Source organism: Mirounga leonina, unplaced genomic scaffold, assembly GCF_011800145.1.
Source record: "Mirounga leonina isolate KUSES-001 unplaced genomic scaffold, KU_Mleo_1.0 Mir_114, whole genome shotgun sequence".
NCBI lineage: Eukaryota > Metazoa > Chordata > Mammalia > Carnivora > Phocidae > Mirounga > Mirounga leonina.
In genome coordinates this window covers 23,170,180-23,191,945 of record NW_023270265.1, presented here as the reverse complement: position 1 = coordinate 23,191,945, position 21,766 = coordinate 23,170,180, and the positions used below count along the sequence as shown (strand labels likewise).

At 48.4% G+C, this 21,766-nt stretch overlaps 1 protein-coding gene across 3 annotated transcripts in view; it reads left to right on the top strand.

Moving 5' to 3' along the window:
- PIK3AP1 (phosphoinositide-3-kinase adaptor protein 1) overlaps nucleotides 1-21,766 on the top strand; it is a 113,376-nt gene that overhangs the window by 79,248 nt on the left and 12,362 nt on the right. For all 3 annotated transcript variants that reach the window (XM_035026150.1, XM_035026133.1, XM_035026143.1), the window contains 6 exons: nucleotides 575-670; nucleotides 3,102-3,299; nucleotides 5,996-6,061; nucleotides 8,097-8,302; nucleotides 11,605-11,677; nucleotides 18,970-19,125. In XM_035026150.1, the coding sequence (XP_034882041.1) occupies nucleotides 575-670; nucleotides 3,102-3,299; nucleotides 5,996-6,061; nucleotides 8,097-8,302; nucleotides 11,605-11,677; nucleotides 18,970-19,125 (795 nt within the window). The remainder of the gene's footprint in view (nucleotides 1-574; nucleotides 671-3,101; nucleotides 3,300-5,995; nucleotides 6,062-8,096; nucleotides 8,303-11,604; nucleotides 11,678-18,969; nucleotides 19,126-21,766) is intronic.

Below are 21,766 nucleotides of genomic sequence, written 5' to 3'. Positions count from 1 at the left end.
AGGTCAATGTGCTTCCTCCCTATAAATAATCAAGTCCATGGGTGACCTAGAAATAGAGTTCTTGTTGCTATGCTGTTGAGATGGTACTATTATGTTGTTGAGATGGCACTACGTTGATAAGAGTGGCTCAACATGTTCTTTTTAACTGTTGCATACTGTTCCGTTGTTTGAGTAAACCACAGTTTACCTATTCTTTGTTATTCCTGCTTCCCATGGGTTTTTGGTTGTTAAAAACAATGCAATGGTTATACATTTAAAAACTAAGCCCATTGTTTCAAATGCAAAAGAGCATAATATCTATATCTTTTGAGTCCTGTGGTCTAGGAAATGTTGCTCTCCTTTATACCTCATACTTACAGTGGGTTCTTACTAAGTAGATAGATAGTTGGATGGATGGATGGATGCATGCATGCATGCATGGATGCATGCATGGATGGGAAGATGGATGGATTCATGAATTCTTGAATCTCTTGATTCAAGATCTCTTGATTCATCAAATCTTGTACATCCATCTAAAATCTCCTTGCCTGTGTGGAATAACAACATATAAACTCTCAGTTTCCTTTTCTTCTAGATGTCGAAATGCTTCAGGCCAGTACATCTAATCCAATCCCTGGAGATGGTTTCTCTCGGGCCACTAAGGATTCTATGATCCGCAAGTTTTTAGAAGGTAATTTGCAACTGTGAGCAGGGAAGCAAAAATAGGGAAAGAGAAGCAAATGTAAGAACATTGCCTGGTTCCATATGATGGTTGCTCCATTAAAGGAATGGGCTGCCACAGGAATGGGCATATGGTGTGATGATTGAAGACACTCCATCCCCGTGAGCTGCCCCATTAGCCTGTTACAGTAGGTCAGGAGTTCCTACCACTGGAGCCACTCATTTGGGTAACAGGTTGCCTCCAACAAGACCTGTTTTAAAATGGATATGCTTATTTTTATTTGACTAAAATTTATTGAGTACCCAATATGAGCAAAGCACTGCTCTGGATGTTGGGCTGGAGGACACAGAGAAAAATAAGATGTGATCAAGTGCCCTTAAGAGATGACTTTCTGGTGAATGTGGAGAGCATAGGGGAATATACATAAACATTGTTAAGTTGAGCCTTGTGTCATGGTTAAGAACACGAACTCTGATCTGTATTTAGTTCCCCCTTCAGTTGGCTGGAAAACCTTGGACAAGTTCTCAACTCCCCTGGGCCTCAGTGTTCTCAGGTGAATGTTGTGAGAATTAAATGACTTACTGTCTAGTGGGCCTCAGAGCGGGGCTGGGCATAGAGCAAGCAATGAAGGTTTATGATTGTTGTTGTCGTCGTCATTATCATTGAAGATCAGAGAGGGAGGGTGTTGAATTGTGTGGGTAACTCCTTAACTCTGTCCGATCATTTATAATCATTTATAAAACAGGGGGTGGAGTCTGTTGATGAAGTAGGCATAGAAAGCAGGATGCTAAGAGTATGGGATTCAGGATGGGAGAAGTAGTTTTGACAGTGAAGAGGAAAAAACAGTTCTGAGTAGTGGTAGATAAACCATAGCCTGGCTAGCTGCCTGTTTTTGAAAATAAAGTTTTATTGGAACACTTTGTATCCATTCATTTAGTATGGTCTATGGCTGCTTTCACGCTATAAAAGCAGAATTGAGAACTTGTGTGCATGGGGGCAGGCACCTTGGGAATCACTGTCACTGGTAGGGTAGCCAGCAGCTCTCCCAGGACACCTCATTTTGTTAACATCAGACAAGCCTCTCCAGAATTTCTTCATGCCCTTGTACAGGATGTTCAAAGATGAATAGGTGGGAACTTCTCCAGTAGTTGTAAACTTTCTTGAAGGCAGAGCGTTAGAACTCAGAGCCCCTGGATGAGTTGGGACCCCCGGTCAGTCTTCTGGACCAGGACACAGGAAAGCCAAGAGCGGTCTCCCCACAGCTCAGAAAAGATGCAACTAAAAGACTTCCAATAAATCACTGGATTGGAAATCCCACAGGAAGAAGGACCAAGCTTTATTCATTCCTGTATCTCAAATAGGCATTTAATAAAGATACGTTGAATGCGTCGTGCTGGGGATAAGAAGGAAGTGAGAGGAGAACACCTACTATGTGTAGGCCAAGCTGGGTGCCATTCCTGTACCGTCTCATTTTGTCCTCACGGTACTCCTGTGAGTAGGGCTCAGAGGGAAATCAGGCTCAGAGAGGTTATATGATGTGCCCGAGGTCACCACAGCTCATGCGTATGAAGGGCAATGGCATACAGTCGGGTCTGCTGAGATTCTCAAAGCCAAGGGGACACTACACTCGGGTCCCAGCACAGATCACCAGAAAGGCGGCAGGGAAAACCTTATGGCTGTGGGACCCCAGGGACAGAGGGGGAGCGGCAAGCTTCTGTCCTAAATCTTTCTGGTTGATGGAGGGCAGAGTGGGGGCAAAGGTTGCAAAAAAAGCAGTAGAGCATGGAGGTTGAGACAAGTTCTAGAGCCAGCTTTCCTGGATGCCAGTCTGGCTCTACGTAACTTTGGGCAAGTTATTAAATTCCCCAAGGCCCCAGTTTCTGCATTTGCAAAATGAGAATAATGATTGTAGTTATTCCACAGTGTTGTTGTACAGTCAAAGGGGGTAATGTGGGTAATATACTTGGGATAGCAGTTCATACAGAGGAGGTCCACAGCAAGGATTTGCTGTGGTCATTTTGATGGGGAGGATGAGGATGCTGGAGCCATTGGTGGGGAGGACTCCTGGCCACCCTCACGCTGCTGCCCGGGCACCGGGGCAGTGGTTCCAAGTGTCCTTCGGCTTTGGAGGCTATGCTCTCTTTTCTCTAGTCCCAATGGGATGAATAACTGAATCCTAGCAATTAAATTAAGATGATAGAGCCTAATGCTCACTCCCTTTTGCTGCATTGATGGGTGGCAAATTAAGGTGATATCAGCGTTTTCTCAGTTGCTTCGAGTGGGGTTCTCAGTAAATCATACAGGAAATGATATAGGGGAAGGTCTTTGCCAAAGGGCAGTACTGGACAAAGAAGTTATGGTCACTCTCTCTGTTCTTATGACTGTCAATCACCTGGTTTGTTTGGTCACTACTTTCTGGCGCCTTTCTCTGTGTTTCTAGGTAACAGCATGGGAATGGCCAGTTTGGAGAGGGAGCTACACCATGGTGGTCAGGAAGAAGATGTGTATCACACGGTGGATGACGATGAGGCCTTTAATGTGGACCTGGCCAACAGACCCCCTGTCCCGGTGCCCAGGCCAGAGGCCAGTGCTCCTGGCACTCACCACCTGCCCGACAATGAGCCATACATTTCTAAAGGCAAGTGTGGCAGGGAATGATGCTCAGTGGGGTGTTCGGGGCTCCTCAGCAGGAATTCCCTAGATCCTCTTAACTTCTGAACCATTGCTCAGAGACTGTCCCCTTCTGAATGGTCTCCAACCAGCCCCAGGAGATGGGGTTAGAGCTCGGGGCAGATTTTGGAGCTGGCTCACTGGCCATGATCACATTCAGTTTAGGCTTTCCTGGATGCGTTCATGTGCAATATAAAGACTTACCTCTACTCCAAATGGCAAGAACCCTGGTAAATTTTTATTTCCTGAAATAATATTATTATTAATTTTTAATGGCTAACATTTGTTGAAACCTACCAAGAGTACTCTATCTGGAACATGTCATTTAGTCTTTACAATAACGTATTAGGTAAGGGCTGTTATCGTCCCCATTGTACAGATGAGGAAAACAGAGACTTACAGAGGTCACTATTACCGGGATTTGAACTCAGGGCATCCGACTCCAGAGTCCCGGCTTTCAGCCACTGTGCTAGGCTGTCTACCTACCTACACTGATACAAATTGGTGAGAGCTGGGTTTGACTTCTTCATAGTGGTCCCTGGGATATCAGTTAGATGCTGATGCATTTTCAGTTTTGCTGTCTTTTAGGGCTTGCTTGTATTGATAGGATTCCAAATACTGTAAGAGCTGAGAATTGTCAGAACTGTGCACCTGACCCCCATCCCATTTTTAATAGCATAAGAAGGTTGTGGAAGGTGTGACAAAAGGCGATCACAAATTGGGGAAGGTAGCCCTCAACCAGAGCCCCAGGTACAGGGTTACCAGGTACATGTGAATTTCACACAAACAGCAAATAATTTCTTTCTCAAATATTGCATCCTTTTTTTTTTTTTTTTTTTCAGTTTTGGTTTTGGTTTGTTAAACCTGGCAAATCCTACACTGAGTAGGAATACAGCCAACGGACATTATAGATAGCCAGTACTCTCCGTGCTTGTGGTTTGCCATTCCCCTGGGGAACATCTCCTTTGGCGTGTGCAGCAGACACTATTGGTGCCCTGCCCACATCCCCCAGCTCTGTATATTTCTGTGCCCACTGGCTGCACCCTGCCTGTCAGGACCCGTGTTTCTTAGTCTGACCGCTTTCTCTGGCAGCCGGAGCCTCCTCTGCCCTTTTGTGAGGCAGGCTGGAAGGGTTGGGGGGTTAGCACCCCTGAGCCCCAGCAACCAGTGATGGATGGGCTGGTGGCTGAGCACCCCTGCCCTTCTGCTGGGAGAACTCCAAGCTGTGTGTTCTGCATTGCTTTCCAGAGCTCCCCAGCTTGCCCACCCCAGTAACTTACTGGATACCCACCCTGTATGGCTTTATCCACTTCCTTGTCTCACCTCCATCACTACCCACATTGACTCCGTGCACCTGGATCCTTGTCCCCAGGGCTGCTTCTAAGGGAACCCAAATGAAGAAGCATGTGAATATATATTGATAATTCCTAAATGGCAGGAGGGAAGGAGAGAGCGTTAGTGTTATGGCTCACTGTGGGGAGCTAGGACAGGGGCACGGGTGATTCCTAAAGATCCCCAAAGGACTTGGGTAGGCAACTGGGGAAGCAAAGAAAAGAGAGGCAGGGGATGACAAAAAGGGCAGTGGTCTGGAGGCCAGAGGCCCTGGGTTCATGTCCCAGCCTTTGCATTTCCCAGCCTGGGACATGAGGTCAGTCATTTCACTCTCTTTAGCTTTCCTTTCCTCATCTGTAAAATGGGTCTCAAAATGATACACATATACATCAATGCATGTATCATAATAATACCTAATATACTCTGCAGAGCCTGATAGTGAGGGTCAGATGGGAGAATACATTTATAAACTGTAGCGCACCGTGCAGATTATCAGTCGTGTTAACCAGCATGCCCAAGTACTGCTGCGCTCTTGGCATCCACCTCAAGTTTTCGCTAATGTTGAGTACTTCTTTGTGCCAGGCACCGTTCTAAGCACTTTCGATATATTAACTCATGTAATCATCACAACAACCCAGGGAGGGAGGTACTATTATCATCATCATTCTATAGATAAGAAAACTGAGGCAGAGACAGGCCAAGCCTCCTGTCCAAGATCATGTGGCTCCTAATTGGCCAAGGCAGGATTTGAATCCAGGGAGTATTCTCCAGAGCCCAGGGAACCTTCATCACTATGCGTTCTTACCACCAAGTAAGCATCTGTCACTTCTCCGTTTTTCCTGTTAGCTTTGCCAGGTCCGTTGCTCACGACTGACTTCATCTAAGTCCCTTTGGAGCTGTGCACGCATTTTATCTGCCCCACTGCTCTGAGTTCTGTCTTATGGCACCTGTTGACGTGTTGAGTGGCACTTCCTTTTATTGTCCAGCTTCGAGGTGTTCGGGGATTCCAGGGCCCAGCTCACGTCCTTGTTCACATTACCCTTTCCTTTAATGATCCATCGTGTCCTCTGGCTGGCTTTGTCTTTCTGGCGTTGAGACCTTTTCTATTTGGGCTGTCTTCATCCCATAATCCCCTGAGCTTTGGCACCCTCATTGCCTCCTCCTGGAGTTGTGACTTACAGAACTGCATATAGTGGTCCAAAATGTGATCCATCATTTCTGTTTTTGTATAAGATTTTGGTAATTTTTCCAGTAAGTATCTAAAATATTATAAAGCCCTTTGGAAAAAGAAATCTGATTTGGCTTTTACCTAGAATATTCTTTATCTCATAGTTTTTGCAGAAAAAAGTCAGGAGCGGCCTGGGAACTTTTATGTTTCCTCAGAGAGCATCAGGAAAGGTAAGCTCCATGTGCTCAGCTTCCTTTTGTATGACCTGAACTTCCGGGTGGTAGAAGTGCTCATGTTTCAGTGCTTTGCAGGTGTAATGTCTCCTTAGCTTTGAAACACAGAGAGGCCCAGGGGACCCCTTGGGTGGTGGTGTACTGATGGTAAGGGGAGAGGGGAAGAGATTGGGGTTCCCTGGAATAGTGTACGAATTGATCATACCGAGAACATGAACACGCCGGAACGTGTCGGTGACAGCACACAACACAGTGGCAATGGGGAGATTGGTGCCAACAGGATGAAAGTGGGTAGCCTGGCACCCAGGCTTTACCTAAAGATGCAGTCCTACCATGCTATTTACTTACCCTATCTACTAGCTAAATGACACTTTCGTTCAGCTTTTATTTAAGAGACATTTTGCTTGCAGTTGCGTAACATTTTTCTTCCTTTTTTTTCCTCCTCAAAAGACTTTTTGAGGAAGTATGAGGAGATAAGCACTCCTTTTTTCTTGATTAACTTCCTTGTGCTAAAGAGAGACATTCATTGGGGCGCCTGGGTGGCTCAGTCAGTTAAGCGTCTGCCTTCGGCTCAGGTCACGATCCCGGGGTCCTGGGATCGAGCCCCGCATCGGGCTCCCTGCTCCGCGGGAAGCCTGCTTCTCCCTCTCCCACTCCCCCTGCTTGTGTTCCCTCTCTCGCTGTCTCTCTGTCAAATAAATAAATAAAAATATTAAAAAAAAAAAAGAGAGAGAGACATTCAGTGTTATCCCATCGATGATTCTTTTGAAAAGGAGACATGACACCATCTAAGCTTTGGAAGGCATCCCAAGGACTTAGGTAGTAGGAGAGTGGAATTGATTGGCATATGCATTTTGTTTTCTCCTCACATCCCATCTTCCAGCACAATTAAAGACAGCCTTGAAGAAGGCAAATCTGGGAGAAAGATTTGTGGGTGTGTATAGACAGATCTGAGTGAATGGTTGGGAAGAATGATAAATGAACTTTGAAGTCATCTCTCTTTTTTCTTCTTGCTCTCTCCCTGAATCACAATGCCCATGGGGGTCCTGCTAGAGAAATTTAGAATCAGAGATAGCCCTATGTGAAATGAGCAATAAAATGTCAGGTTGTCCTCACAAGCCCCAATGGCCCCATCACATCTGCAAGGAACTCATTCTCCACAGAACTTAGTGGAGTCACAGCCTGGAGAAAGAGAGGGGTTGCCTTCATATTTCCTGAGAATCTCCAAAACAGAGAACCATGAATTTGTCAGGTGGAGGAGAGGTTGGCAGAGGAACAACCCAAGGAGAGCCACTTGGGACCCAGCACCTAATCTGTGCCTGGTGACATTGGAGCTAGATCATGGTTCCATTGACATTCTAGTCTTTTGGACATTTCATGCCCATGGGTCCACAGTCATGGTGCCCATGCAGCTTGGAGGCAGAGAGGACAGTAAAGGCCTGGAGTGTGTTGGGAAAAGCATCCTGCCTAGAATTTCCTGTATATTCTTTCCTGGGAGTGGATTTTAGTCTAAAGCAGTGGTTCTCAACTGGAGGTGATTTCTCATTTCCCTGCTTTGCCTCCCAAAGATGCTTGCAATGTCTGGGATGTTTTTGGTTGTCACAGCTGAGGCAGGGGATGCTAGTGGGTAGAGGCCAGGGATGAGGCTACAAATCCTACAGCATACAAGATGGCCCCCCAACAACAAAGAACTCTCCAGTCCAAGATGTCAATAATGTCTAAGTGGAGAAATGCTAGTCTAGTGGCTTCCCAATCATTCAGGTTTGGGGGGTTCTGTTGACTTGCCCAGTGGATCCTGTTCTTACCTCCTAAAATGCTGTGGCCTTGTCTACTTTAGTGTAACAGGCTTTGAAATTATTAGCTGCTTCCCCCTCTCTGATTCAATGTCATATGCCCCCCCTTCTTCATTCCACACGTAATTGTTCTTTTGAGACCCGTCCTCTGAGCTCGTGACCGACCTCGTTAACCCCACTCATCTGCCTGCCCGCCCCAGTCAGGGAGCTGTCATCCTGAGTTTTGCCATCCTTTCCAGAGCCTCTCGTCCGACCGTGGAGGGACAGGCCCCAGTCGAGTGTATATGACCCTTTTGCTGGGATGAAAACGCCAGGCCAGCGGCAGCTGATCACGCTCCAGGAGCAGGTGAAGCTGGGCATCGTCAACGTGGATGAGGCTGTGCTCCACTTCAAAGAGTGGCAGCTCAACCAGAAGAAGCGGTCGGAGTCCTTCCGCTTCCAGCAGGTAACGGGCTCTGTCTGGTGTGTTTCAGGTCCGTTTCTCCACGGGGCAGAAGGGAGGGCGAGGTCCGCACTGTCTTGTGTGTTGCCCTAACGGAGCACCTGTGGCCAGGCCCATGACTGGTGTTCTGAGTGTCATTGCGAATCATTGCATGTGTATGTCTGTCCCCTGTCGTCTGTACCCACACGACCCCCGGGCTGAGAGCTGGATGGCTTTTCTGGTTGTCGTGAGGCTAGAGATCAGGAACAAAGACTCACCTGTCAACCCTAATTTTTCAGCTGCCGCTTCCCTCTGCACGTGGCCCTATACTTTGGCTTTCTGGCTTTTTTTCTTTTCAGAGCCCTTCTCTCTACTCGTAGTGCCAACACTCCCACAGAACTATCACACCTTTGAACTCAGAGAACTTGGACAGTTCCCAAGAAATAGGATTAAGACAACAAAACAAGTCACAGACCTAAAACCACCCAAGTCAGAGCACCCTCACACGCAAACTGTATTTCTGCAGGCACGTATACAAAGGCAGAGGCAGAGGTCAGGAGAGGCTACCCCATGGCCATCCCAAGGGTGACCACTCAGGCGACTGGGATTGGAGGACAAGGCTCCTAGAGGAGACTCCTGTTTTGTTTTGTTTTTTAAAGATTTTTATTTATTTATTTATTTATTTGAGAGAGGTCGCGAGAGTGAACGAGAAGAGGGAGCAGCAGAGGGAGAGGGAGAAGCAGACTCCCCCGCTGAGCAGGGAGCCCGACGTAGGGCTCGATCCAAGGATCCTAAGGTCATGACCTGAGCTGAAGGTAGACACTTAACCGACTGAGCCACCCAGGCGCCCAAGACTCCTGTTATTTTTGTAAGAATCTATATAACTCCATACGTGTACTCCGTGCATAATTTAAAGCAATCCAGAGAACTCAAACTTGACCTTAGGGAGCATATTCACGGTCCAACTCCTTCATATTAAAAAGAGGAAGCTGTGCCTAGGGTGTTAGGAGACGTCTCATGTCCGAGACCACTTACCCACTAAGTGGAGAGCAAGGCAGGACCAGAATGGTTGCTTTTTCTCTCCACCTCCCCATGGTGTGTCTTCTAATCTCTGTCCTCAGAAGACCTGACACACCTGCCGGTGGGGGGAGGGGCAGTGGGAGCAGCACCCACCTACTGCTGAGATTGGGGTCCTGTCTCAGAGTGGTGACGAGTGGGGAAGTGAGTCATCGAGCAGCATTTGTCCAGCTGTGCCAGCAGCCTACTGACAATGCTCAGTGTTGAATGGACCTAATCTCTTCTGCTGCTCCCAGCGTGCATGCAAGAGAAGTACCACTCTTCCCATTTTACAGACTACTGAGGCTCGGAGAGGTAGAGAGTCAGGATTCAGAGGAGCCCTTTCTCACGCCAGAGTCTGTGCTCCCTTCGCTACACTTTCTGCCTTCTTAGTGCTCCCTGCAAGAGGGTCCCCTGCTCTGCTGGCCCGCCTCCCTCCTCCCGGGACAGCCTGGCCCTGGGCAAACAACAGTGTTCTTTCTCCTGGCCAGGTCACCTGCCCGTGTTTCGCAGTCATTAAGAGCAGGCTCTGGGGCCAGGCAGCCCGAGTTACATACTTGTTCGGTCACGTGGGGCTGAATGACCTCGGCCTCTCTCTACCTCTGTTTCCCACCTCAAATGTGAAGGGTGAACACTGGACGATGTAAACCACGTAAAGGACTCGGCATGCCCGGCACCCAGTAAACGCCTAACAAATGTTAGCGCTCCGTCTCCATCTGTATCCGAGAGGCTTCTCCTGGTCCCACGAACTTGCCCAGAACTCCTGGGTGTGGCAGACAATAGGGGCTCGTATTTGACATGCAGGCAATCCTAGCCCATGGGAGCTGACACTACTCTGTGCCCCAAGAGCCTCTTGGTATTTCTAGAGCATCCCCCATCCAGGGACTGGTGGGTGTGAAGACCGTTCCGCGGGCTGCCCCTTTCCTCCACTTCTCTGTCTCCTTCACTTCCCCTCCCGTGAGTAGGCACCACCCAGGGTCCCTTCAGGTCCTTCTTGAGTCCGTGTCCCCTCTCCAGTCCCACCTTTGCAGCCACCAGCTGGGTGTGTCCTGCTGAGGTGTCCACGCCTTGCAGCATGTCCAGCAACAAACTGTGCCTTGAGGCTGCTTCCCTTTCCTGGCTCCCTATTTCTGTTCACCACACTGTCACCTTCCAGACACTTCCAGAGACTTTCCATCCCTTGGGCTCTTCTCCCTCAGTCCCCCATATCCAGCCAGCTGCATGTCTTGCCTGGTTCCGCTCTGTGATTCTTCCTCTTGCATCTGCTCCTTCCGTTCCATTCCCCCAGGGCCAGCTTCTGTCACCGTCATGTGCCTGCCACATAGTGTCTAGGTGGATCTCCTTGCTGCTCACTCCTCCCGCCTCCAGTCTGTCAGGCCTTAAAGCTGTGCCCAGCCCACGCCTTCCAGTGTTTCCTGCTGCTTCCTGGACAAGCTCAGTCTCCGCCATAGTCACAGCCCAAACACCCCTCCCAGTCTGACCTCCGTGGCTCCCTCAGGGGACCCTTCTGGATGGCTAGACGTTAGTCCTTGGGGCATTTTCTCTTGGATTTCGGACACCTTGAGGTAGTCGTTACTGACTAAAATAGCAAAAAATTTCGGCCCTCGCATGTCCATTCAACATTTGTTTAATGACTGATAGACCCGACCGCAGGCTTTCAGAAAGCTGTAAGGCCTCGTGTCTTGCCCTTTGAGCGTGCACAGTCTCTCTGAAGAGACAACACACACACCCCCAAAGCCACGCACATGCACAAATGCACGGGGCCCGGCGGCATAGCTCAGCGCCAGGTGGAGCAGACTACACAACCGGAGCAGTCTGGAGAGGTTTAAGGCAGAAGGTGGACCTTGACCGAGACCTGGAACAGACTCATGGGGAGGAATCCTCCCCCTCATGGTCAGAGGAATGGCATGAAAACCCAGTCTCGGGCAGATATGTGCCTGGAGCGTTTGCGAACACGTACAGGACTGGCTTGGCTAAAGGAGCCTACAAGGAGGAGGGCAGGGGGTTATAAGGCTAGGAAGGAGCTGGGAACCAGAGGGGAGGGGAGACGCTTTGTTGTAGGAAAGGGGTCTTCTCCTCAGGCACAACTTCTAAGAGTACTTGAATTTCTCTGGGGCTGATCACAAATGCACTCAGCCTCATTTGCATGTTGGAGATGTTATTGCAATGGGATGTATCTTGCAAACAGCATAAAATCTGAAAGAAACTTTTAATGCCTAGAGGGTATATTTCTTGTATATACTTTTAAAATGAACTAAATTTTTTTCCAGGAAAATCTTAAACGGCTAAGGGACAGCATCACCCGAAGACAGAGAGAGAAGCAAAAATCAGGAAAGCAGGCAGGTATGTAGCTTTTGGGGGTGCTGCATTGTGGGGGGCTGCTATGATCCATTGTCCCTAACACTCTTTTCTGCTGTGGCCTGAGTGGGCAGAGTGCTTGCCTGTTACCCTGTTTACAGATCTGGGAACCCACTGTACTGTGAGGTTCTTTTGGGCAATGGCTTTGTTTTGTTTGTTTCTTTTTTTTTCTGAGAGAAAGAGAGCATGCGGGGCGTGGGAGGACAGAGAGAGAGAGGGAGAGAGAATCCTAAGCAGGCTCCACGCTCAGTGCAGAGCCCTGTGCGGAGCTCCAGCCCACAACCCTGAGATCATGACCTGAGCTGAAACCAAGAGTCAGACGCTTACCTGACTGAGCCACCCAGGAGCCCCTGTCTTGTTTATTCTTTATCTCTAGTACTGGGCACATAGGACACGTCAGCAAGTGAATGAATGGATTCACCTCTGCATTTCCCATCCTTTCACTCAAAGAGGATGGTAAGATTTTTTCCCCAGGCACCTGAGTCTCCCCTTGGCATTTAGGAAGACATGTTTTTTGAGCAGAGACAGGAGAAAACTCATGCACATCGTATCTGTTTCCGACTGAAGCAGAGAATGGCATCATTGGTGTCCATACTACACAGTGCTTCAGAAGCCAGGACTCAGGTGTAGCAGGGCTCCAGCCATGTGGAGTGGGGGTCCAAAGCAGGGCCATATATTCCAACTGTGTACAACCAGGCCTCTCGGCACCCCTAGCCCTGAGCAGTGATGGGCATTTGCCAACATTGCATATTCCCACCAAGAGCCTCCGGCATGGTGGGTCTCTATGATTTATTTTGGCCAGCTTATACCAAGTAGAGCTGGCAATAAAAGGCTTTCAGAAGCTCTTGGATCTTGAGTAGAGCCCCATTAAATGAAGGACTAAGTTTGTGTATAACTTCCATAGTCTGTCTTCAGCTGCCATCAATAGCCTGACTTCTCATGACCCTGGCCAGGCAGGTGACACCCCAGACTTTAAAAATGACATCTTCCTTCCACAGGCCCCTTGCTCATGCCTTTTCTTTCTCACCTGTATGAAAACTCCTGGGCTGGAAGACCCAGCCCGGCAGCCCCTGCTCGGCAAGGCCTTGCTGGGCCACGGCATTCCTTCCCCACTTGAGCACTTATAGGACCTACTGTCCCTTCCATTCATCCAGCACTTCTTTTTTGTGCCTCTGATTGCTATTACCTCATTCCTGTATTCAAACTATCAATTCCCAGAGGTTCTGCCTCCAAAATGCATCTTAAATCTGATTATTTCTGACTGTTTCCCCTGCCACAGCTGCAGGCAGGCCACCATCATCTCTTCCTGGATGAATGAGGAGCCTCTTCAGTTGTCTCCCCGTGTCCACTCTCACTTTTCTACAGTTAAGCCTCCAAACTGCAGCCAATGACCTTTTAAAAATAAAAAATCAGATCATGCCAGTCCCTTGCTCAAAACCCTCCAGGGGCTCTGGTCCCACCCAGAGTAAAATCACACTCCTCATTGTGGCCTAAGAGGCCCTACGTGGTCTCACCCCTCAGCTCACCTCCACTTTCCCCTTCAACCCTGTGCGCTAGTCCCAAAGGACTCCTTTGTTGTTCCTCTAACAAGTCAAGAGCAGCCCTCCCCCAGGCCTTTGTCCCCCCTCCACTTTTCCCATGTCTTCACTGACTGGCTCTCTCCTCCTTCAAAGTTTGGCTGTAAGTTCTCCTCAGAGAGGCCTTCTCCACATTCTCTCCAGAGCGATCCTTCGCAACTCATTGTGCCTTTGCTCACATTGTTTTCACATATCACAGACTGGAATTATCTTATGTGCCTACTCTCATGGTTATTTTCTGGCCCATCTCCCCACCGCCACCTGCCATAAGCTCCATGAGGGCAAGAGCTTGTCTGTTCTGTGCTCTGCTGAATCCCCAGCGTGTAGGACAGTACATTGATTGGGCTCAAGGAATCTCTGTTGGAATAAAATGTTTGGTAACACCATTCATTCATTCCACAAACACTTAACTGAGCGCCAGGTTCTCTGCCAGACATAGAGACCCGTAAGGCATGATCTTCACCATTGGGTAGTGTATGAGTTAGTCTGTTACTTGTGTAGGTCTGATTTTCCCAGCTAAAGCCTGCCCCACAATGCCTAACACAGTATTTTGCATATGGTACTAGCCTACTGAATATTAATGATTTTGACAGTTTGGGAAAAGGTGCATACAGAGGTTATAACCATGGCAGAAGGTCAGAGAGGTCATCCTAAGATGTCTGCTTGGGTGACTAGATCTTAAATGTATGCTTCCACCACCCAAGCTCACACGTGTTTGCCCTCCTGGCTGAAGGCAAAAAATCTGGTTCAAGATCTGCATAGTCATCTTAGGGTCTGACAATAGGTTCTAGGTGGGAAAAGGGACGAGGTGCCTTTTAAAACTAGAGCACATGAACCCAAAGATAGAAGCCTTGATTAAATGAAACATTTCACGCTTTGACACATAGGCAGCCTCAAAAAAGCTGTGATTTGGTGGTGCATGAGTGTTTGAAGGCCAGAGAGTTGTAGTGTTGGAGTTATGAGTGCTGGGCAGCCAGGGCTCCAGAACTGAGCCCACTGGGTGTCATTCACACCTTTACCCCCCAACCGGTGGAGATATTGAAGCAAGACACACACATGTGCTGAGGAGTAAAGGGTACAGGCGTGGGCCCTGGGGCCATCAGGGTTGGGGTCAAGTTCCTAACCACTGCTCACCCCTAACCATGGGCGAGATAAGTCCCCCAACTGAGCCTTGGTCCTCATCTGCGAAGGGGCACAAATAAAAGTGCCTCCCCCACTAGGGTTTCTGTGAGGATGGAACAAGTTAGGGGATAGCTGGGGTCTCGCACAGTGCCTGGCACATGGAAGCACTGTTGTACAGACCACCCACCCATCCAGCAGCTGGTGTCCTCTCAGGCAGGGCCTCCCAGGGTGCGTGCGCTGGGCTGGGCCTCGCCATCCAGGGTCCAGCCCTGGAATCCTGGGTTTTGGAACATTATATAAAGTTCAGCCAAAGCTCATCAGGCTCTGAATAAGCGATACCCACCAGTGTCTCTTCACTAGAATGATCAAAGTCTACATTTTTTCAAAGGAACATGGTTAAATGCCCTTGCTTCCCTTCCCCTCTACTCTTCAAGAAGACCCTCTGACTAGGTTTTATGGGGAGGTGTTAAGTATTTTTACTTTTTACATTAGGGGTTTTAATTAATGTCATAACTATTAGAAGATTAAACCATATCTAATTTGACACTAAACAAGAACAACTGGGGACCACATGCAATCCACCATAGAGAGAATGTTCTACCCATCAGCACCAAGAGTTTCCTTTCATTTTCATTTTTTTTAAGATTTATTTGAGAGAGAGAGAGAGCACAGTAGGGAGAGGCAAAGGGAACGGGGGAGAGAGTTCCAAGAGACTCCGTGCTCAGTGCAAAGCCCAATGCGGGGCTCGATCTCACCCTGAGATCAGGCCCTGAGCTGAAACCATGAGTCAGATGCCTAACTGACTGCCCCACTCAGACGCCCCTTGTTTTTGTTTTTTATTATGGTAAAATACCCATAACATAAAATTTATCATTGGGCCTAAAAGTACAATTCAGTGGCGTTAAATACATCCACAATATCAGGCAACCATTACCGTGATCCATTTCTAGAACTTTTTCTTCCCCGACAAGGATTTGAGAGCAAATGGTGGGATATGATCCCAGGGAACACAGGGGGAGTGGGGAAGTGAGAGAGGGAAAGAGAGGTGGCCAGCAAGGTGCAGTTACCACTGTGGAGACTGGAGCTTCTTGTCCCTGGAGACTCTGGGAGTCAATGGACAGCACCATGGAAGGGGCCAGGGAGCTGGGGCATTTCTTCACCAGCTCCCGTGTCTGCGGGAAGCCCGCTGGGGAGTGGGGGGTGCTTGTCATCTAGTTACCAGAGAAAGCCTCAGGCAGTTTGGAAGTTGAACCATATACTACATGGTGAGGCCCAAGGGCATCAGATCCCCTGCCAAAGAGTGGGCATCATTTATGGTTGGCTAAATATGGCATATTATTTAACTCCATAAAACTCGATTATGTATTTAGTGGCATACTAACTTGTAATGGGCTATTTCACACTGAGTAGCCTCAGTGCTGCTTATGTGTGCTTGTGGGAGTAAAGGGTAGGCACTGGGGGTGGGGTAGGGGAAAGTGGGGGAAGAGATTAGGATTGTGACAGGTTTAGGGCAACCTACTCTGCTTTGACCATTGCAGCTCCTTTAAAAAAAAATCTTTTTTCCACATTGAGCTTCTGTTTTCACCAGACGAAAGAATTCTGCTTCCCTGGGCACCTGGGTGGCTCAGTTGGTTAAGCATCTGCCCTCGGCTCAGCTCATGATCCCAGGGTCCTGGGGTCGAGCCCCGCATCAGGCTCCCTGCTCAGTGGGGAGTCTGCTTCTCCCTCTGCCCCTCCTCCCACTTGTTCTCTCAATCTCTCTTTCTCAAATAAATAAATACAATCTAAAAAAAAAAAAGAACTCTGCTTCCTCCCCACCCCTGCCAAAAAAAAGAAAAAAGAAAAACATTTAGAAACCATTGACACAGGGTAACATCAATCTGTAGGAAAATTAGGGTTAACAAATAGCATTTCTGCTTAAAAGACCTTTTCTAGGAACAGAGCCCATTCTAAACAGAAGGGCTGACTCTGTTTATTTAGAAATCTCATTTGCCTTAGAAAAGAAAAACGACTATTTTTCTTTAATTTAGGTTAGAACACCAATGATAATTAAAAAGTAAGAGTCTGTTCATAATAACGTGCTAGTCTTTCTTCAGCCTTGGGGGGTTGTCTTGTTCTTGCTGGGATGGTGCAGAACATTGATGGTATAGATCAGAGGGGCTGGCATGGCCCGTGACTTGTTGAACACCCCAAAGAAGACAGTCCGTATTTGTGTTCTGGGTATGTCTGGGGCTCATCTGGGGCAGGACCAGGAAGAGCAGGCCGGGTGCCAGGCAGCCTGGGCTCCCATCCCTCCACTCCAGTCACTGCATCACTTTATGATCCAGGACAATCCCTTTAATCACACTGTGCCTCAGTTTCTTCCCCCATGGTTGTACCTGACTTACCAACTTCACAGGGAAGAAGTGAAGTTCAGAGGAGGTATAATGACCCATGGAGACACACTCCAGGAAAAGTACCGTGAGATATAATGCTGATTACTATTCCTGGCATTGTTTCTTTCTTCCAAGAATATCAGGATTTGGTAGACATTTAGACTGGCTCTACTTGATTTTTTGAACTTTTTTTTTTTTTAAGATTATTTATTTATTTATTTGACAGAGAGAGACACAGTGAGAGAGGGAACACAAGCAGGGGGAGTGGGAGAGGGAGAAGCAGGCTTCCCGCTGAGCAGGGATCCCGACGCGGGGCTCGATCCCAGGACCCTGGGATTATGACCTGAGCCGAAGGCAGACGCTTTACGACTGAGCCACCCAGGCGCCCCTGATTTTTTGAACTTTTGACTCCCAATTTTTTTTTCCTGTGTATTTTACTTTCCTTCCTCATAGAACCGGTTGAGGGTAAAAAATTGCCACATTGAAGTGCATTAAAGCAGATCGGAACCTCCCTTTAAGAGAGTATTGTTTAAAAAAAATACTAGCTCAAAGCTGAGGAAAAAAAATAAAAGGATGACGCCTGTTTGGGCCCCGAGCCACTCTGGGCCCACACCCACGTGCAGGTGGTTCCGGGCTCTGGTGGCTGCTGCCCTGCTCCGTCGTAACGAGGCGAGCCTGGGGGTGTGAGAAAGATCTGTGTCACACAGAGACCTAGAAAGCTGGTTTAATACTAGGACCAAACACTGCGCTTGGAACCCGTCTCTAGGGTGAGGCACGTGTGAGGTCCACGTAAACCACAGTCCAGCTTTGTAACATCCTCTGTATGGAGTGTTTCCCACAGGCTCCGTCTGCCCTGTCCTCGAACTTCCTCTTTCCTACGGTTGTAGTCTCCCCATTCGCCGTTCTTGGGCAGACTCCGGCTTTGGCACGCGGAGCCACCTCTGCCCCTGGACTCCCCGAAGCCCTGGCCATACCCATCCCGCAGCAGAGGCGAGGCACCGGAGGAAGTGGTACCATGAAGATAAGAGCACACCACCCAATTGAGCAACTGCCTTCGGCTCAGGTCATGATCCTGGAGTCCTGGGATTGAGTCCCTCATTGGGCTCCCTGCTCGGCAGGGAGTCTGCTTCTCCCTCTGACCCTCCCCCCTCTCATGCTCTCTCTCTCAAATAAATAAATAAAAATATTAAAAAAAAAAAAAAAAAAAGAGCACACCACCCAAAAGTACATGGAGCTCCCACCTCTCTCTCCCAGGGGCCCTGCCCCCGGGCTTGGGAACGTTCAGGGCCTCACGGGAGCCCTGTCACACGAGCTCACGTGGTGTTCACACTTTCCCGGGGGAAGAAGTGGGGTATGGGCCTCCACAGATATTTTGTTCTGCTCAGTCTAGAACCCAGGGAGTGGAAATCTAGGGAGGACTAAAGATCAAGTCCTAGGCAGGGCTAAGCCAGTCAAGAGACCGGTTTAATGCTGTGCAGAGCGAAGGAATAATCTCTCAGCTCCAAAGCCACTGGTCAGCCTTGCAAGTCTCAAAATCTTTTATGAGGCTGATGGACCTCCTTTCATTAGCTCTCTGGGCCGTTGCTGTCATTGCAGACCATGCACCAAGCACCCATCATTTGTTGAGGGATTCAGAGGCCGTATGAGTAGTGGTTAGGAACCTGGACTCTGGAGCCTGGGTTCAAATCCCAGCTGTCCCACTTGCCAGCCATGTGCTCCTTCACTTCTCTGCAACTAGTTTCTGTTGGGAATGATGATAATAGTATTTATTTCCTGGGGGTTGGGAAGCTCACAGAACTCTGTTTGGTGCACAGGATAACCAGTTATTAGGATCAACAGCTCTCACGGGTCCCCCTCCAGTAGGGAAGTCATCCATGTTGCCAGCTGGGGGGTGGCATAGCTGCAGGCCCCAGACCTTTCCCTGATTGTGGGCTCTCTGTCTGATGTGGAAGCATTTGTCGGGCTTTCTCATGTGCCTCTGACCTCTCCTCTGCACACAGCGATGGCCACACAGCAGTCTGTGGAGTTTCAGTGTTGAATTGGGCAGGGCTCCCTCCCCCTTCCCAAGCCCTCTCCCTCCCTGCCCTTCCGTGGCAGACACCCTCCAGGTTCAGGCCTGGCAGGCAGGTGGAGAGGGAGCCGAGCAGTTTGGCGGGTCGCAGTCAGGTGCCTTCAAGCTTATCTCTGTTTCTTCTAATTCTAGACTTGGAGATCACCGTCCCGATTCGGCACTCACAGCACCTGCCCGGGAAAGTGGAGTTTGGAGTCTATGAGAGCGGCCCCAGGAAAAGCGTCTTCCCCCCAAGGACGGAGCTAAGGCGAGGAGACTGGAAAACAGATAGTACCTCCAGCACAGCAAGTGAGCAGGATGGGGGGCTTGCCTTCACATCTGCATTCCCGCTGGTGCCATTGAGCTTTGGGACCAGTCTCTGTTGTAAGCCCAGCAGATTTTGGGGGCTCACAAACCCAGCAGGTCCAACTGGGATCTGCTGGGTTTGGGGGGTGTAAGAAATGGGGGACATTTAGCCTGTGCGGTTTATCTTTTTTCAGAGGGCCAAAGATCCTTTATATCAATATCCCCTGATGCCAGGTTGTGTAATAATTTATTACACCGTTCCTTTTATAACTAGAAAAGCCTAGTAATAACACTAGTTAACATTTATTGAGCATTTACTATATGCTAAGCCTGTTCTATAGATTCTCCGATTTAATTCTCACAATAACTCTATGGGATAGGCACCATCACCTGTATTTACTGAGGAGGAAACTGGAGTCTTAGTGCCTTGCCCTGGGTTAAACAGCTAATAAGTGGTGGTGTCAGGATTTGAACTCGGGCAGCCTGGATCCAGGGCCCAGATTCTCAACCACTATCCTTTCCGCTTCTTCAGCCGTGGTAAGGGGAAGGAAAGGGCCAAAGTCAGAAACATTAGAAAACAATGGACTTACATTTGAGAATTCCAACTTTATGGACGAGTTGAGGATCCAGTTAGGAAATGGGGGAGACATTTTGGTTGAAAGCTTGATGGAGTCTGACTGCAATAGACAACACCTGCTGATGGACACGCAGGAGGTGGGGGCTTTGTTTCTGTATCCAGGGCGGGGCTGGCGGACCTCAGACGCACCTGCTTCACCAGCAGAATAGATCTAGTTTCCCTTCTTTCATACAGTTTAGTGTTATCAAAAGAGCGAGGAGAGCAATGAAAAAGTAGGAGACTCAGGACTGAATTTCAGGACTCGTGGCTCCTTAAATGTCAGGCAGAGAACCTCCAAATGGATATGAGGACAGGATAGTCATCTAAATGCAGGGGTTCTTAATCTTTTCTGCATCACAGACCGTTTGAGAATCTGATCTATGCTCTGGATGTGCTTCCCAGAGAAATGCATGGGCTTGTGTACATACATATACACATAGGGTTGCCTGTCTGTGGACTTAGGTCAAGAACCCCAGCACTAGTCTCCCTTCTTACTTTATAGATTGGGTATTTATAATCCAGAGCAGGAAAGAGTTTTGTGCAAGGTCACACAGCCAGTGAAGCCAAGGTGGGAGCAGGCCTAGATCTTCTCTCAGATTCATGTTCCCGCCACTCACTATTACTGGTTGAAACAGACCCAAAGCCTATCACATCACCACAGGGGATGTGGGCAGAGGAGAAAACTTCTTCCATAATGGGGGTGGTAATGTGTATCCAAAACCCTCTTGAGGCAATTTAGAGAATTCTGGCAAGTTCAGAAATGGGAGAGCTTTTCCCAGTGATCCCCAGTGGCTGAGAAAGCACAAGGCAGGTGGCCCGTCTCTCAGATGTGTGGTGGAGGAGAGATGTGGTATAGATCTCAGGGTGAGGGCAGGGCATTCCGGGGCAGAGAGGAGGGGAAATTTAACAAGACAAATGGAAAGTATTCATTTCAGGTTCAGATTAATTTAAGTGATTTTATGTGTATGTTTTACTTTGAGGTGAAAAGAGAATGAAAAGCATAAACTATGCTTCTTACTTTGTGCAATGGTTTATTGCCCAGGGACAGCTAGCTCATCTGGTCAGAAAATGTTATTAAGTGTCAGACCAGTGGATTTTACTCTACTCTTTGGCTGTTGCCTGCATCCAGTCTCTGCTATACGGTTTCAGTTTTCTATTGCTGTGTAACAAACCACCCCAAAACACAGTGGCTTGAAACAACCATTTATTTATACCTGATTCTGCACTTGGGCAAGACTCAGTGGAGATGGTTCACCTCCGCACCATGTGGGTCAGTTGGGGTCACTCCTGCGCATGTCCTCAGCTATAAGCTCGGCATGGGCGGGACCATCCTAGATGGTCTGTCATCCTTCGGCCTCTCTACATATGGTCTCTAAGTCAGGAGCCTGAACTTCTTATATGGTAACAAAATCCAGAAAGGGAACATTCCAGGAGGATAGGCCCCAATGTGCAAGTGCTTATCATGCTTTACCTTGCATCACACTCACTGTTGTCATATTGAAGAGCAAGCCACATAGCTATGCCTGGAAGGAGGGATGGAAAGGACTGTTCAGAGCCATGGGTCCTGGGAGGTGAAGGTCTGGGGGTCACTAATGGATCTTGGGGTTGATGAAGTGACAGTAGCTGCTGCCATCAGTCAGATGCTTCGTCTTGCAGGCCCCGTGCCAAGCATGTGTCCGTGTGACCTAACCCATTCCGTGCAACAATGCTGGGAGTTCTAGATCAGGAAACGGACATTGAGAGGTTGGGCCCTGGGTTACAGGCCAAGTAGGCAGAAGGTCAACCAACACGTATATATGTGTGTGTGTGTGTGTGTGTGTGTGTGTGTGATTACATGCTTGCTATAATTTCTAAATAAGTAAAAAACTTCAACAAGATGTTTGCAGATTTTAGAAATACCACTGAATGAGTAAGAAATAGAGCATCTCTGCTTCCTTGTCTGTCAAACCAGAGCACTAATATCAGATAGGGTTTTCATAGGGATTAAGTGCTGTCATGTTTTTAAAGCATGTAATGTGTGGTAAGCCC